Here is a 15,549-nt window from a genome sequence, read left to right on the forward strand (position 1 = left end):
CTGACCCCCCCCCAAAAAAATTGGGCACTGGGAAGATGGCTCAGTGGTAGAGTGCTTGCCTTGCATGCATGAGGCCCTAGGTTCAATTCCTCAACACCACATATGCAGAAAAAGTGGGAAGTGGGGCTGAGGCTCAAGTGGTAGAGCGCTGGTCTACAGCTGAAGAGCTTGGGGACAGCGCCCAGGCCCAGAGTTCAGGCCCCAAAACCAACAAAAAAAAAAAAAAAAGAAACAAAAAAATTGATATGCTTTACTTTTTTTGTTTTGTTTTTGGTGCTAGTACTGGACCTTGGACTCAGATCCTGGCACCATCGCTGAGCTTTTTCTCACAAGGCTGGCATTTTACCTCTTGAGCCATACCTCCACTTCCAGATTTTTTATGGTAAATTGGAGATAAGTGTCTCATGGACTTTCCTGCCCGGGCTGTCTTTTACACCATGATCCTCAGATCTTAGCCTCCTGAGTAGCTAGAATTACAGGCATGAGCCCCAATGCTTGACTATATGATATCTTTATGTCAGTTACAACACTTTATTGTTTGTTGGTCATGGGGCTTGAATTCAGAGCTTAGGTGCTGTCCCTGAGCTCTTTCTCTTAAGGCTAGTGCTTTACCATTTGGAGCCACCACACTACTTCTGGTTTTCAGGTGGTTAATTTGAGATTAAGAGTCTCATGGCCTTTCCTGCCTGGGCTAGCTTTGAACTATGACCTTGGATCTCAGCCTCCTGGGCTGGGAAGGTGGCTCAGTGGTAGAGCACTTGCCTTGCATTCATGAGGCCCTGGTTCGATTCCTCAGCACCACATAAGCAAAAAGAAAAAAGCCGGAAGTGGCGCTGTAGCTCAAGTGGTAGAGCGTTAGCCTTGAGCTGAAGAGCTGAGGGACAGTGTCCAGGCCCAGAGTTCAGGCCCCACAACCGGACCCAAAAAATTATAATAATAATAATAAAATAAGATCTCACCCTCCTGAGTAGCTAGGGTTATAGGCATTAACTAGCAGCATCCAGCTAAAATACTGTTTTGATTACTATTTGCTATTGAATTTTAATCTACTTACACATCTATGATACCAATTTTTTGAAATTAACTTTATATCTTCCTACATGCTACATGTGGTAAGTTGTTTGTTTGTTTGTTTTTGTCTGTCATGGGGCTTGTGCCTGGCTGCATGCAGTAAGTTTGTTTTTGGTTTTTTGGGGTTTTTTTGCCAGTCATGGGGCCTGACCTCTGGGCCTGGGCACTGTCCCTCAGCTCTTCAGCTCAAGGCTAGCGCTCTACCACTTGAGCCACAGCACCACTTCTGGCTTTTTTTCTGTTTATGTGGTGCTGAGGAATCGAACCCAGGGCCTCATGCATGCAAGGCAAGCACTCTACCACTGAGCCACCTTCCCAGCCCCAAGTTTTTTAAATTTTCGAAGTGTGTTTGAGAATAATATGTTGTTTTGTTTGTCACTGAGTCACAGTTCTCTGTGTATTCTGGATATTACTTTTTAATCAGATATATGATTTACAAACATTTTCTATTTTGTGGGTTGCTGTTTTACTGTTGATCAGATTTTGTTGGGGGCAAGGGCTTGAGGATTTTGTGCTCTAGTTTGGCATTTTTGCTGTTCTTGGGTTGTTTTTATTTTTTTTGTCAGTCATGGGGCTTGAACTCAATGCCTGGGTGCTGTCCCTGAAGTCCTTTTTGCTCAAGGCTAGCACTCAACCATTTTGAGCCACAGTGCCACTTCCGGTTTTCTGGTAGTTAATTGAAGATAAGAGTCTCATGTACTTTCCTGCCTAGGCTGGCTTCGAACTGCCATCCTCAGACCTCAGCCTCCTGAGCTGTATTACAGGTGTAAACCACCTGAACCCGGCTTGGTTTCATCTTTTGGTGGACAAAAATTTTTTTTTTTTTTCGGTCGTGGGGCTTGAACTCTGGGCCTGGGCGCTGTCCCTCAGCTCTTCAGCTCAAGGCGAGCGCTCTACCACTTGAGCTACAGCGCCACTTCCGGTTTTCTGGTGGTTTATTGAAGATAGGAGTCTCACAGTATCTCTTGCCCGGGCTGGCTTTGAACCGCGATCCTCAGATCTCAGCCTCCTGAGTAGCTAGGATTACAGGCGTGAGCCACTAGCGCCCGGCTTGGTGGACAAAATTTTTAATTTTCAGCAGCCCAATTTGTTATTTATTCTTGTTACCTGTGTCTTTGGTGTCATACCCAAGAGTTTATCACCGGATTTACTGTGTGTTTTGTCATTTGAGGCAATGAGCTCATATTTGCAGGGTTTTGTTTTTTTTTTAATCTGTGAGAACACCGTGGGGCTTTGTTGTGGGACTGCCAACTGCCCCCAAGACTTGCATTAGCTCTGTGGTGTTTCCCACCCAGGTTTAGTTTTTATACTAATTTCTTAATGTGAGAGCTCTGGGGCTATGTGAGAAATATATGTATTCACACTCTAAATTTGTGTGAGGAAAGGTCTAGAGTTATAGTTTCTCAGGAGAATTCAATGAAGCAGATAGGAGGCAGATAGCTCCCCTGAGACTCAGCCCCTTAATAGAGGGGAGGGGGTGCCCACATTTCTATCTTCCCCGAGGACAGAGGTCCATTTTTACTCAGGCATTCTGGTTCCAAAGCTCTGTGGGGGCCCAGGCCTAGTGTCCAGGTGTAAAATCCAAGATCTAGATGTCCAACTCGAGTTTGTTAGTTGCCAGGATGGGCTAGAACAAGCCCTTTGCTCCCTTCCATCCCCACTGCCCCTCCCTGAGTCCCCAGAGGACCACATCCGCTTGTCAGTTGATGTCCTGCCCCTCCTTGCTTTTGGTTCCTGGGGTTTTTCCTGCTCTCTTCCTCCCTTGGCTGCTGTAGAGTTTGCTACATGATGTTTCCCACTCGGAGAGTTGGAAACTCGCTGTTCTTCAGTAATGGGGTCCTGAGGCAGAGAGGCAGAATACCTGGCCGCCCCTGGCATTTCCCAGCAGCCTGCGGAACTGCATGCCTGGACCTCTAGTGTTCCTTCCGGAATGGCCAGTGACCTGTACTCCCAAAGCAGAGGTGCCCTGGTCCCAGGGCCTGGAGGGGGAGCGGGGAAGGAAGAGCTTTCTCTGAACCTCAAAACCATTGTTGAAAATCAGTCCTGGACTCTGCCTAATCCATGCTTTCCAGGGGTTTCAATGCTCCCAAACCCACCTCCTGGCCAGGTTCCCAGCCCTTTGCCTGTCCCTAATGGCCAGTGCTATTAGACGTGGCTTCTAGAAACCGCTATAGGCAATCCATTACCAAATCCTAATATTCGCAATACTCTGTGACTCGGGTCACTTCCTGCCGTCGCCGCTGCCTCCGAGGGTGTCCCAGCCTCTTTATTCCTCCCCAGGTTACTTCAGATCCAGCCTTGGAGTCATGTGGGAGCCTTTCCTATGAAGCATGGTTCCTCACAGCACTTAGAGTACTTGGAGCTCTGGAGCCAGGACCTGGCTTCTGCCCTGCCACTTCCTTTGTGACTCACCACGGGGACCAGGTATCCTTGCACAGGACAGGCTACTGGGCTTTTTGAAGTGTCTCCTCTCAGAAGACAAGCAGCTGGAACAAAGAGAGGCAGACCAGCTCACAGGCTTCTCACCTGGCCCAGGAGGTACCTCGACATTTTGATGCAGCCTCTTTGTCTCCTTTACTCCAGGCGCAGCTTGTTAAGGACTAGAAACCCACTAAAGTTTTGTCTTTAAAAAAAAAAAAAGACAAAGATAGGTGTGCATGGTAGTATACACCTGTAATTCCAGCTGCAGAGGAGGCAGAGTTGGGAGGATCACGGTCTGAGGTTGGCCTGGGCAAAAACTTGAGATACTAACTAGTTGAAAAACTAAAGCAAGAGGGCTGGTGCGTAGCTGAAATGGCACTTGCCTGGCAAGCACAAGGACCTGAAACCAAGGCACAGTTTCACAAAAAAAAAAAAAAGAAGAAGGAAAGAAAAGAGAAAGGAAGGGCCTGTAATCCCAGCTGGGGTGGGGGAAGGGAGAAATAAGAGGAGGAATTTGTTCAAGGCCAGTATGGGCACAAAGTTCGTGAGACCCAATCTGAAGAACAAGCAAGCGTGTGGGGCCTGACTACTCAGCTACTCAGCCACAGAGATATAAAGATCACAGTTTGAGGCTGGCGCAGGCTAAGTTAGAGGGAAACTGTGTAGGAGACACTAAATTCCCTGGCTTTCTCTCCATGTGCGTGTGCGTGTGCGCGCACGTGCACACACACACACACACACACACACAATATGAAGTTGTTTTGCAAAAACAGTCATTCTTGCCCATCTCAGCTTCCGTTCCTCATCTCCTCCTCAAGCCTGGATTTCTTTTTTTTTTTTGGGTCCTGGGGCCTGAATTCTGGGCCTGGGCGCTGTCCCTCAGCTCTAGGCTAGCGCCCTACCACTTGAGCCACAGCGCCATTTCAGAGTTTTTCTGCTTATGTGGTGCTGAGGAATTGAACCCAGGGCCCCATGCATGCAGGGCAAGCACTCTACCACTGAGCCACCTTCCCAGCCCCTCAAGCCTGAATTATACAGAATCATTGGCCCATCCCTGGGAGAGGTAGGCCGGTGCCTTGTCTCAGGGGACCAGGCAACTGTCACCATGGTTGGCCATCAGCCTCAGCCATAGCAGCTCAGTGGTGGCAGGATTTGAGACGGGACAATGGCATCTCAGGCTGGGGGACACGTTCCATCGCCACTGTCAGGGCTGCAGCAGCTGGACGCGTCCACCTCGGTCCCCAGTCTGTTGTGCAGGAACCTCACTGTGGTGCTGGATGAGGTGGGAGCTTGGTGATGTTGGTGAGCCAAGGGCCTGCTGTGTGTTGGCTGCAAGTTCTGAACTTGAGGGAAAAGAGGCTCTGCTTGCAAGGAGGGGAAGAACCAGACCCCAGGTCAGTGGCAGGGAGATGTGGGGCCAGGAGGACAGTGGGAGGGGCAGCCCCCCTAGACCCGTGTGGAGAGGGTGGGGCGAGGGGATGAGGACACAGGCAGTCCCGAGGGCAGAGTGCTCTGGTGGCCTGCAGGGGGAGCTCTGCCCCCTGGGGTCCGGTGTGGAAGACCTGGATGAGGTACAGGCAAGATTGCGGATTGCTGGCCAGGGAGGTGTTGCTAAATGAGACAGGCTCCAACTACGGGGTGCAGGGGGGGCATGGAGAGCCAGTCATGGGTGCGGAAGGAGAGAAACACCTATCCAGGCCATGGGGTGCCCCTGGGTGGAGCTCACAGCTGGCGCCCCTTCCTCTCTGCGGGTGCTGGTATGGCGGCGGCCCCCTAGCTGTGTGCCAGCCTGCTCATCACCGTTCAGGCTGCCATCAGTGACAGGCGCTCACGATTCCCACGGGCCTGGCTCTGCATGGACCGGCATGTCCTCTCCCACCAGGCAGATGCTTCCAGAAGACCCCAGTCAGAGCAGGGGGGTGGGGGAAAGAGATGAGGCCGACACACCCAACCCAAGGGGGCTGGGCCTTCGCTTCGGAATGTGACAATTTATTTGGGGGTGAAAGAGGCTTCCACTCCCCTTTCCTGGCATCGATACAATATTGAGCAGCAGAACAAAACGTACAAGACAGAGTCATCAGCACGAACCCGCCCTCCCCTGGCCCAGAGTTCCCCAAACCTGGAACGAAACCAAACCCACACCCCAAATAGGCTGTCTTCCCCAGGGTGGGGCAGGGAGGAGGGGGGGAAGCACCCCCACGGCCTTCTCCTGCCCTACTAAACCCCCATCTTTAACCACGGGAGGCAAAGTTTAGCCAGCTGGGAGCTGGATGGTTGAACCACAGACAAAGGCAACAACGCTTCGTTTTAAAACGCAACGCGAGAGAGAATACAGTGCCCCTCCCCCACATAGAGCTATAGACGTCTATCTTATATATATAGAATTCATTCGTGCACAAGTCATTAGATGAGCTTTGCGAAAAATTAAAAAAAATTATAAGATACATATTTCTTTAGGCCTTTTGTGTTTAAATTAAAACCAACGTAAGTCTGTACCTCCCATCCACCACCGGCGAGGGCGGGCAGGGCACCCCGCTTCTCTGAGTGGCCCCCAGGAAGTGGGCTCCCCTGCAGAACGCCGAGCCCCCGCCCCCCGCGCTGCCTGGCTGATGCTCTGCATACAGCAGGCACTCATTGTGGGAGTCCTGACTCCTTCAAGAAATGAGGGTCCCCCCAGCCCCTGCTGCTGCATGTTGGTGACCTTTGGCAAGGGGGAGGAACGGGGAGCCCCACTCCTGGAGCACTAACCCCTGATTCTGTGCCTTCTGAGTTGAAAGGAGGTGCAGGGGAAAAGCAAACCCTTCAACATCTTCCTTTTTCTTTAAGAAAAAAAAAGTGATTCCTTGAACCATGCAAGTGGGGGGGGGCACGGAGCCCGAGATGGAGGGCAGAAACGGGCCGGCAAGGCCCCTCCATCCAGCATGGGCGAAGTGCAAACCAAAACAAAACCTAGAAAAGTGAGGAAATGGGGTGCCTTCTCTTGGGTCCCAGGGTCAGAAGGGCTGGCGGCAGCCCAGGCCTGTCAGCTGACCCAGCTCTGGGACCCCTCAACTCCCCAAAGGCCAGGGCAGCCTGAGGCCTAGTCTCACGGCCCCGGGAAGCACCTTTGCCCCCTCCTCCTACTGAGTCTAGGGAGCCAGCAATGTGGAGCACCAGAGTGGAGCACCAGAGGGCCTCATGCCAAGGCCTGGCTGCCCAGCATACCCCTTTCACAGAGGGGCACATGGAGGTCAGAAGGGGGCAAGAAGACAAGAACAGGCCCAGCGTCCCATCTCAAGCTGGAGACGCCCGGGTGTGCAGGGCTCCATGGAAACGCGAGCAAAGCCCACCCAGTAGCAGGCCGAGGGTGTTACCTCACATACAAAAATAAAGCAAACCAGATTGCAACTTCTGCTTGGTAATTAAGCAAGTGGAAAAGCAGCAAGGGGCAGGTGATCCCTACAAGTGTGCGGGGAGGTGTGGGGGCGTCAGGGGGCTGAGTCCCCAGGGGAGCTGGGCACACGTGGCTTGGGGTCCAGTGGCCCAGGGCAGCAACCCACCAGGTGAAAGGCTTTCCCTTCTCCCCAGCTAACCCAGTCGGCCACCACCTAAGGAGCCTACCACTTGCCCCTCAAGCCCCAGGCCCTTCCCCAGTCAGGCAAACTCAGGGGTGTCAAGGTCTTTGGGTGGGGCGGGGGGGGGGGGAGAGGGATAGGAAGCTGCCAACTAGGAACCATGGTGGTAGGCCCCACAAGTTGACAAAGGAATGGAGGTGAAAGCAAGCAAGCACTCTCCTCACCCAGCCATCCTGGAGCCAGCCCTCGCGGCCCCCACCCCTCCCAAACCTCAGCTCCATTCGCCCCAGCTTCCCCTTGGTCCTTTGGGCCTGGCTCTCAGCCTTCCCTCTGTACAAGGACTGCAGTGGCAGGCAAGGAAGGCTCAACCCAGCTGGAGCCCCAGAGGGACCGAGGGGCCAGGGGCCCAGTCTCGAGGGAGCCTCCATCCCTGGGCCTCCCCACAGGCCAGGCCCAGACCTCCACCCCAAGGCTGCCAACTCCCTTCCCCCTGCCCCCTGCCCCTACCTGTGCAATCACAGCGTTACTTGGTTCTCTTTAAATAGCTCTCTCCCCTCTCCCTTAGGAATTTTTTTTTCTATTTTTTCCTCTTTTGTTTTTTTTTTTGCTTTTTTTTCTTTTTTGCAAAACTAATTCTTTCACTTTCCTGTCATAAAATCACCTGTGAAAACACAATTTCTTTACAAAAAAAAGTCACGAATGACACAGACTCTCAGGAAAACACATTTCTATGGTCTCTGCAAACACCTGTAACTGGCACCAGGCGGCGTGCGCCTGGGGAGGGGGCGGGGAGAAATCGCCTCTGTGGGCAGAGGAGAAACACCAGCCCTTATTTTGGGGAAAAGCCAATTGGCACTTGGACGGTCTCGGAGCTAACACCAAGGGTAAGATGGGGGGGGAGGGGGTGTCTCAGGAGTGTCACCCTCAAACCCTGTGGGGGTGGGGGGGCCCTGTTTATACCCAGGCTGAGCTCCTGGCAGGGGGCTGAGCAAGGCCCTCCCCTAAGGACCAAGGTGCTGTCAATCATCTGCGCTGTTCCCTTTCTCCTCCCACCTGCCTTTGGGAGCGAGCCACTGGACAGCGTGCCCATGGCCACGCACACCGGAAGCTAGCTCAAGTCACCCGCAGGGATGTGCCATCCATGCTCGAGGGGATCTTGGGCAGCAGCCTCCACCCTGCCTGGGGGGGGAGGCAGCCTCACGCTCCTGGACAGGCTCCTTGGTGCTCTCTGGCCTGCCCGTGCTCCTGTGCCTGGTCTACAGCGGGGCTTTGGTCTTTGCTGTGGACACGAGCATGCCTCTGCTCCCTGGCAGCCAAGGACACAGCTCCTGCCAGGGCGCGGAGGGCCTCGGGCTGGGAGAATGCCCTGGTGGTCAGAAGCAATCGAGAGGGGTGGGAGAAGCTGGAGCCCCCCAGATGTCCAGGCCTCCTCCCTCTCTCCCCAAACTCGAGGAGGAATGGGGGGCTGGAGTACTCCCTACCTACCATCATCCCCCCCACGCCACATGGGCAGTGAAGGCCCAGCTACTGGGCTGACCACCCCCAACCAGAGGGCTCCGGGGGCTCAGAACACCCAGGACACCTGGGCTGGGAGGGTGAGGGAGGCCCAGGCCACCCCTTGATGAGCCTCTAGCCACCCTGAGCTGAGCAATGGAAAAGCGGGCACCCAGCATCCAATGCACATGCGAAGCCACATAAAAGCAGGCCAAGGAGCAGGTACGCACACAGCTCTGCGCTTCCACAACAGGCTCCGGTAGCACCTCTGGTGGATCTCAGCCAGCCCCTCAGACCTTCAAGAGGGCCTTCCCAAAGACATGGAGGGCGGGGGGCACAAAGGGGTCTGCTTGGGCATGGTCCAGAAGCGGGCAGCCCGGAGAAGTGGACCTGGGGCCACGCTGGTGTGGAGGGCGGGGCTGTGTGCGGCAGGAGCCCTCGCTCTCGGGGGTCGCTGCCATGCACAGGAAGCCGTGCATGGGACTGCGCCCGCAGTGCCGGCAGGGTCCCCAACGAGCCCCGACGCTGCTGGGTTAGCACCGAGATCAGATGCTGTACACGAGAGCAAGAAGCAAGCTAGGGAGAGATGGGGTGGGAGGTGAGCAGGTGAACCCTGGCTTCGGGGGCGTCACTGCGCACAGGCAGGGACGCTGCCTGAGAGACAGGAGGGAGCACTTTTGGGGGTGTGCCCCACCCCTGCCCTCACCCAGCCTAGGGCTGCCCGGCCCCCCCGGGGCGCTCTGGGGGCCACCTGCCCATCCCATCCCATCCCAGGGCCAGCCCCAAGCCGTCTGAGACAAGCAAAGCACAGGCAGACGGGTGGGCGCGCGGGCGGGCGCCCCTGGGGAGGGGGGCGTCCTCACTTGCTCACCCCGCCGCCCGCGCCCCCGGCAGCACCCGTCACCCCAGCCGCCACCTTCTCAAAATCCTCGGGGTTGCAGAACTCCTTGATGGTGACCGTCAGGAGGTTGCTGGTGACGTCGGTGACAACCACGTTGGAGCAGGGGGACATCTCGGGGCGCCAGTCCCCAGCCTCGGGCTCGGAGGCGGCTCCCGCGGCGGCGGCGGGGGGCGGAGCCTGGCCCTGGCCCGCGTCCGCAGGCGCCCGCCGGCCCGGGGCCTCGGGCGGGACGGACAGGTCCAGCACCTCGGGCTCCCGCCAGCCGGGGCCGGCGGGGCTCAGGGTCTCGGGGAGCAGCTTGGGGGGCGCGTCGTCGGGGTCGGGGGGCAGCGGCGCGGGGGAGGGGCAGCCGGAGGAGCCGGAGCTGCGGGCGTCGTAGGGCGCGGGCAGGGCGGGCGCGGGCAGGCGCAGCCCGGGGCCCTCGGCCTTGCCCGCGGGCGCGGACGCCGGGGAGGACAGGGGCGCGGGCGGGGGCTTGTAGAGGGCGAAGGCGCCGAACTTCATGTGGCGGATCTGGGTGCGGAGGATGCTGTCGCTGAACTTCTTGCTCTTGCCGATGACGCGGTTGCGGGAGGGCACGCTGGGGCGGGCCAGCGCGCCCGCGCCGCCCGCGCCGCCCGCCGGGCCCTTGTCGATCACCTTCAGGTTGAGGATGACGCGGCTGCGCTTGGGCTCGCGGGGCTTCACCTTGCGGTTGATGATGCGCACGGTCTCGGAGAAGGGCGAGATGGGCGGGCGCAGGCCCGGGCTGCCCCCCTGCGGGTCCGGGCGCGGCAGGGGCCGGCGGGACATGCGGTGGCAGCGGCGGATGTCCTTCTTGAGCCGGTGCACGGCGGCGCTGGAGTGCAGCTTGGGCGAGGAGGCGCTGGCGCTCGGCTTGACAGAGAAATGCACATCACTGATGCGGAGGGCCTCGGCCTGGGCCCGGGCCTGCGGGCAGAGGGGCGTGGTGGGACCTCCGGGCGCCCCTGCGCCAGCCGGGCCTCGGCTTGGAGACTGTCCTGGGCGGGACCAGTGAAACGCAGGCCGCAGGCCGCCACTCACTGAAGGAACAGGGCTGGGGGGGGGGGGGGGGTGCGACCCTCGCTGGCACAGTAGGGGTTCCCTGGGGACCGGGCCAGCTACAGGGCTGTCAGGAGCCTGCACCCCGAGGGCAGCCCCTGCCCAGCCTCTTCTCTGCCCAGCCTGGGACTCCTCCAGGGACTGATCCTCTGGGATGGGGTGGGGTGGACTCCTCAGCTCTAGCCACCTACTTGCAGAGTCCTGGGTACCCCCATGCCATCTTGCCCTGGCTTGACTAAACTCCAGCTCCAACCTGCCTCCCCAGAGGACCTCCATCTCCCTGCAGGGGCTCCACCCCTGGGGCCCCTCCTCTATCTCCAGCCTCTGACCTTGTCCTCCTGGGTCTGCTTCACCTGTCTGCCCAAGTTGTTTGCCTAACAGATTCTAAAACCTGCCCCTCGAAGCTTGGGCTAGAATTGAACCTGGTTAGACAGGACTGGCAGGAACAAGCCTACATGTGGCATTTGCCATGCTCCACCTCTGCCAGGATGGCCTGAGGACAGGATGACAGAGCAGAGGCCTGTGACAGCCACAGCCCAGCTGTCCTTCCAGCCCCAGGTCAGCCGCTACCTCCTGACACCTGGGGCGTGACAGGGCACTGAGGAGACCCCAGGTTCCAGCCAACCCACCCCTTCTAGACGGGGCACGGAAAGAGGGCTTGGGGTTCTGAAGGGCTCACAAGCTGTCCCCTCCATGGTGTGCAGCTGCGGCCGGCACACACGCGGCCCTCCACGAGCGGCCTGTGTTCTCATGGAGGGACAACAGGCGGGAGAAGAGTGATAGGGTAACGCAGTGCCCAGGCCAGCGCTGATAGGGAACTGGACTTGGGTCCTCACTCGGTGCCCAGTGTGCAGGCAAGCCCAGAGGCCAGGTCCGCAAAGGCAGGGTCTGAGGGTGGAGGCAGTGGTGGAGGACTGACCGCACGCTAGGGGGCCGAGCCTGAGGGCTAGGTGGTGACTGCCTCCACCCAGGTGGCACAGTGAGGGCAGGGAGGAAGGACACATTCCTACAGTCAGCTAGCATCCAGAAGTAGAAACTGTGTTTGGGGGCCTATCCATCTTCCATCTGCCAGCATCCAGGAGGCAGCCCCTACACCACTTCAGACAAGATGAGAATGTTTGGCCACAGCCCCCAGGTGGCTGTACCTGCTGACTGAGGATGTCTTTGGCATATGGCCCTCACAAGCCCCTGGGAGAAAAACACCTGAATGCCACCTGGTCTTTCCCACCCAGACTGGGGTGTCCTGAGGCTGCTTGTCAACAATCCCATTGGCCACTAGGTGGCAGCACACAAACCAGTGTTGCCAGCTACCATGGCAACCCAGGGACTGGGCTCCTTCCTTCCCAGACTAAGGCAGGGAAAAGCTCAGGTTTTCTTTAGCCTGGCAAGCTGGGTCCTATTGCAGGTACCCGCCACGAGCGCAGGGCACGTGCTAAGCGCATGCGTGGATGCCCGTTCATGCTGCACTTATCCATGAGTGTTGGGCTCCTGAGCAATCTGCTAGCATGTACTTCACGAACTTCCTATGAGAAACATAGTAATTCCTATTACTTCTATGATCATTAATACTTATTTCTGGGCTGGGAAGGTGGCTCAGTGGTAGAGCACTTGCCTTGCATGCATGAGGCCCTGGGTTCAATTCCTCAGCACCAAATAAGCAGAAAAAGCCAGAAGTGGCGCTGTGGCTCAAGTGGTAGAGTGCTAGCCTTGAGCTGAAGAGCTGAGGGACAGCAGAGCTCAGGCCCCATGACTGGCAAAAAAAAAAAAAAAAAAAAAACTATTTCTCCCCAGGTTGAGAATTCCTTGAAGGTAGGACCTGGGCCTGGTGAGTTAAAAAGTAATTGTAAGCCAAAATGTTTACTGTGCTCTCGTGGGGCGACAGGTAGGTAGTATCTAGACTGATGGGGAGTCTGTGACTGTGGAAAAGTTACTTGACCTCTCTGGTCTCTTTTTTTCAGGTTTAAGAGGGGGCTAACAGGTTCTCCCTCTCAGGCTTCCATTCCCTTCAGGCTAGTTCCTGCCAGAAAACACCAAGTGCAATTTGCTGGCCTGCCATGGGTTCTCTGAATCACAGAGCAACAGATTTGGGCCAGGCTGTCCTTACAGCTCCTTACAAACAGCCCTGTTGCTGAGTGGCAGTGACTCACGCCTGGTTCGAAGCAAGCCCAGGCAGGAAAGTCCATGAGACTCTTATTTCCAGTTAGCCACCAGAATACCAGAAGTGGCACTATAGGTCAATGTGATAGAGCACTAACCTTGAACACAAAAGCTCAGGGACAATGCCCAGGCCCTGAGTTCAAGCCCCATGACGAACAAAAAATAAACAGCTGTCACTCCTGTGCTACCTGTCCTGTGAGGTCTATATCGAGGTGCTGCCATCCAGCCCCACCTACCAACTCTGTAGCCTTCTTATTCCTTGTGTATCCATCTTCTCTCCTGATCCTGACAAATATTCCCCAGCCAGGAAGCTGGGTGGCAAGATCTCAGGCAAGTCACTTCCCCTCTCTGGATCCCTGACTGCTCCCATTTGTGCAATGGGACTAATGAGCCTCACTTCACGGGACTGTTGAGAGGCTCAAAGGAGGTTGTAACCCATGCTCTCTGCACTGTTGGCTCCTAGGCAGCTCAGGAACTGTAAACTGAACCCAGCCATCACCCGCGTGGCCGCTAGGGGGCGCCCCAGCTGTGCCGAGAGCTGTCACACCGCCCCCCGGCCGTCCAGCTGCTCCGCCCACCCCCCCTCCGGGCAGGCGCCAGGGTTAAGGCGGCTCCGCGACCCGTTAGAAGCAGCACGGTGGGTCCAGGGGGTGGGGTGGGGCGGGGCGGGATGGGGTTGGGGCGGGGGAGCGTTATAGGAATGCGGATTTCTGGAAAACACCCCCCCCCCCCGTTTCTGCTTCAAGACCCAAAGCAAACCCTGACACATGCACTGTCCTTCCTCGGGGGCGGGAGGCCGACGGGACCGGGGCCACCCCACCCCGCACTGGGCTGGGAGCCTTGGGGAGGAACGGACGCTTGGAGGTTCTGCATTCTGCAGCCTTTCCTCCCTCAGAGTCCTCCCTATTCTGCTGGTTGCCAAATGCCACAGAATCACCAGCTGTCCAGTGGGGAGGGGCTCTGGGGCCTCTGGCCTTGGGGGAGACTTGAGGTGACTCGGGGCGTCACACCTGCAGCTTCGCACGGGACGGACCCCTGGGGCTGTCTCCCCAGACGCTGTTCTTTTTCTCATCAAATTAAATAAATACCCCAACCCCCAAGATGGCTTCCTCTGGAAATTCTTCCCTCCCTCTGCCAAGAAAAACAGGCTATGCTTCACCACGTCTTGCAATCCTTATTAGAATCCGCAGAAATAGAGGCCGGGGGGGAGGGAGGGGAGGGATAAACTGAGGCTCAGGACCCTGAAGTCGGAGGAGGCCCGGGCCTAGGTGTGTGAACACACTCAGGTTGACACGGTTTTAAGATGAAATTCAGATTAGGCCTCGGAGCGAGGTGTGGTGCGCAGAATTCCTCCTGAGAGGAGTTGGGCAGCAGGGGCGCAGGTGGCCCTCGTGTCTCCCCGGGCGCCCTGCCAGGAGGTGCGCCCACTCTGCCCCTGGCTCCGGGGCACACACCCTGAGTGCCTACGGCTGGGGGGGGGGGGGCTGAGCGGTCTCACGGGCTGGGACAGCCTCCCTGCGACCTCCTCGCGTGGCACCCCCACCTGCTTCACGGCCCCCCTCGCCTGCCCCCCACCCCCTGCCTCCAGAGCCGGGCCTCGTCATCAGGATGAGCGATCCCCTCTCCCAGGCCCCTCGCTGGAGCTGGCGGGGGGGCTCACAACCCCACCCCTCTTGCCCGGCTGGGGCTCCCTCTGTAAGGCAGAGGCAGCCGGGTTGTCCCTCCCTTCCAGGCCCCGTGCGGCGCCGGGGCCGGGGGCCCGCGATGGGGCTTGCTGGGGCTGGGCCAGGTTACCTTCAGGAGGAAAGTTTTGGGCTTGGGTCCCCTCTTCTTGGGCCCATACAGCTCACGTTCCCGCTCCCTGCAGCGGAGAGACCCAGAGATTAGGAAGAGCGGGTCGGGGGGTCGGGGAGGGTCGGGGACCCCCGTCCCGGGCCCGCTCGCGGCCCCGCGCGGGGAAGGGGGGGGAAGGAAGGGGGGGACACTCACTTCTGCTCGAAGGCCGCGATGAGCCGCGCGTCCAGAATGTTCTCCTCGGGCTCCCAGGTGCTGTACCTGCCGGGTCCCGTGCAGAGCCCAGCGTGAGACCCGGCGGCAGCGCCCCGCGCCCCCCGCCCGGGCGCCCCCCCGGGCCCCACACTCACTTGATCGCCCACCCCTTCCATTTCACCAGGTACTCGATGCGTCCCTGCGAGACAGAAAGGGAGGAGAAGAGGGGGCAAAAAGAGGGGGTTGGGAAGGATGCGGGGACCCGGGCGGCGGCGGCGCGGGGGGTGGCCGCGGAGCCGGGCTAGCGGGACCGCTGCGATCCGAGGGCCCCCGGGGACCTGCGCCCGGCCTCGGGGAAGCCGAGGCCCGCCCGGGGCGGAGGCTCACCTTGCGGACCCGCCGCTTGATGATGGACTCGGCCGCGAAGACCCGCTCGCCCACGGCAGACAGCTCCATCTTGTTCGGCGGCACCCACAGCCCATAATACTCCCGGCTCCCGCGGCCGGTGCTGCACCGCTCGCGCACGCGCCGCAGCGCTCAGGCCCCGGCGGGCGGGCGCGGTAGGATGTGCGCGCGCGCGCGCGCTCCAGCTGTGGGCCGTCACGTGACCCGGCCGGCCAGCGCACCGTTGCCACGGACCTCCCCCTCCCTCGGGGCGGTTGCTAGGGAAAGAGAGCGCTGGCGGGGCGGGGGCGCGCGCTGGCTCTTAAAGGGGCCTTGCGGGGCGGCGGGAAAGCAGGGCGAGGGCCTGGCTTGCTGGATGCCTGGCTGGTGCCCAGCTGGGAGAGACGCACTGCAGCCGTACATTGCCTTCATCTTCTTGCTCCGCTCCCCGAGCGCTGCCACCCTGTCCCCTCCTTCGGATCCCCCCCCACGCAAGGTCGTGTCAGGTCCCGGATG

At 58.4% G+C, this 15,549-nt stretch overlaps 2 protein-coding genes across 3 annotated transcripts in view; both read right to left on the reverse strand.

Annotated features, from left to right (window-relative positions):
• Nptxr (neuronal pentraxin receptor) overlaps positions 1–9,019 on the reverse strand; it is a 33,809-nt gene extending 24,790 nt beyond the window's left edge. Inside the window, exon 1 of the mRNA XM_042693055.1 lies at positions 8,837–9,019. Within this exon, the coding sequence (XP_042548989.1) occupies positions 8,837–9,019 (183 nt within the window). The remainder of the gene's footprint in view (positions 1–8,836) is intronic.
• Cbx6 (chromobox 6) lies at positions 5,466–15,200 on the reverse strand. Of its 2 annotated transcripts, none has more exons than XM_042693096.1 (5): positions 15,037–15,200; positions 14,805–14,848; positions 14,650–14,715; positions 14,455–14,521; positions 5,466–10,317 (listed from the first exon to the last, which is right to left on the reverse strand). In XM_042693096.1, exons 1-5 carry the CDS (start codon positions 15,103–15,105, stop codon positions 9,400–9,402), a joined length of 1,164 nt encoding a protein of 387 aa, XP_042549030.1. In that variant the 5' UTR covers positions 15,106–15,200; the 3' UTR covers positions 5,466–9,399. The 2 variants fall into 2 exon arrangements, with proteins under 2 accessions (XP_042549030.1, XP_042549029.1); XM_042693095.1 differs by having other exon boundaries at positions 5,466–10,371.
• Positions 15,201–15,549: the final 349 nt, after the last annotated feature.

The sequence above is a fragment of the Dipodomys spectabilis genome, unplaced genomic scaffold (assembly GCF_019054845.1).
Source record: "Dipodomys spectabilis isolate Male_0828 unplaced genomic scaffold, ASM1905484v1 ptg000163l, whole genome shotgun sequence".
Taxonomy (NCBI): Eukaryota; Metazoa; Chordata; class Mammalia; order Rodentia; family Heteromyidae; genus Dipodomys; species Dipodomys spectabilis.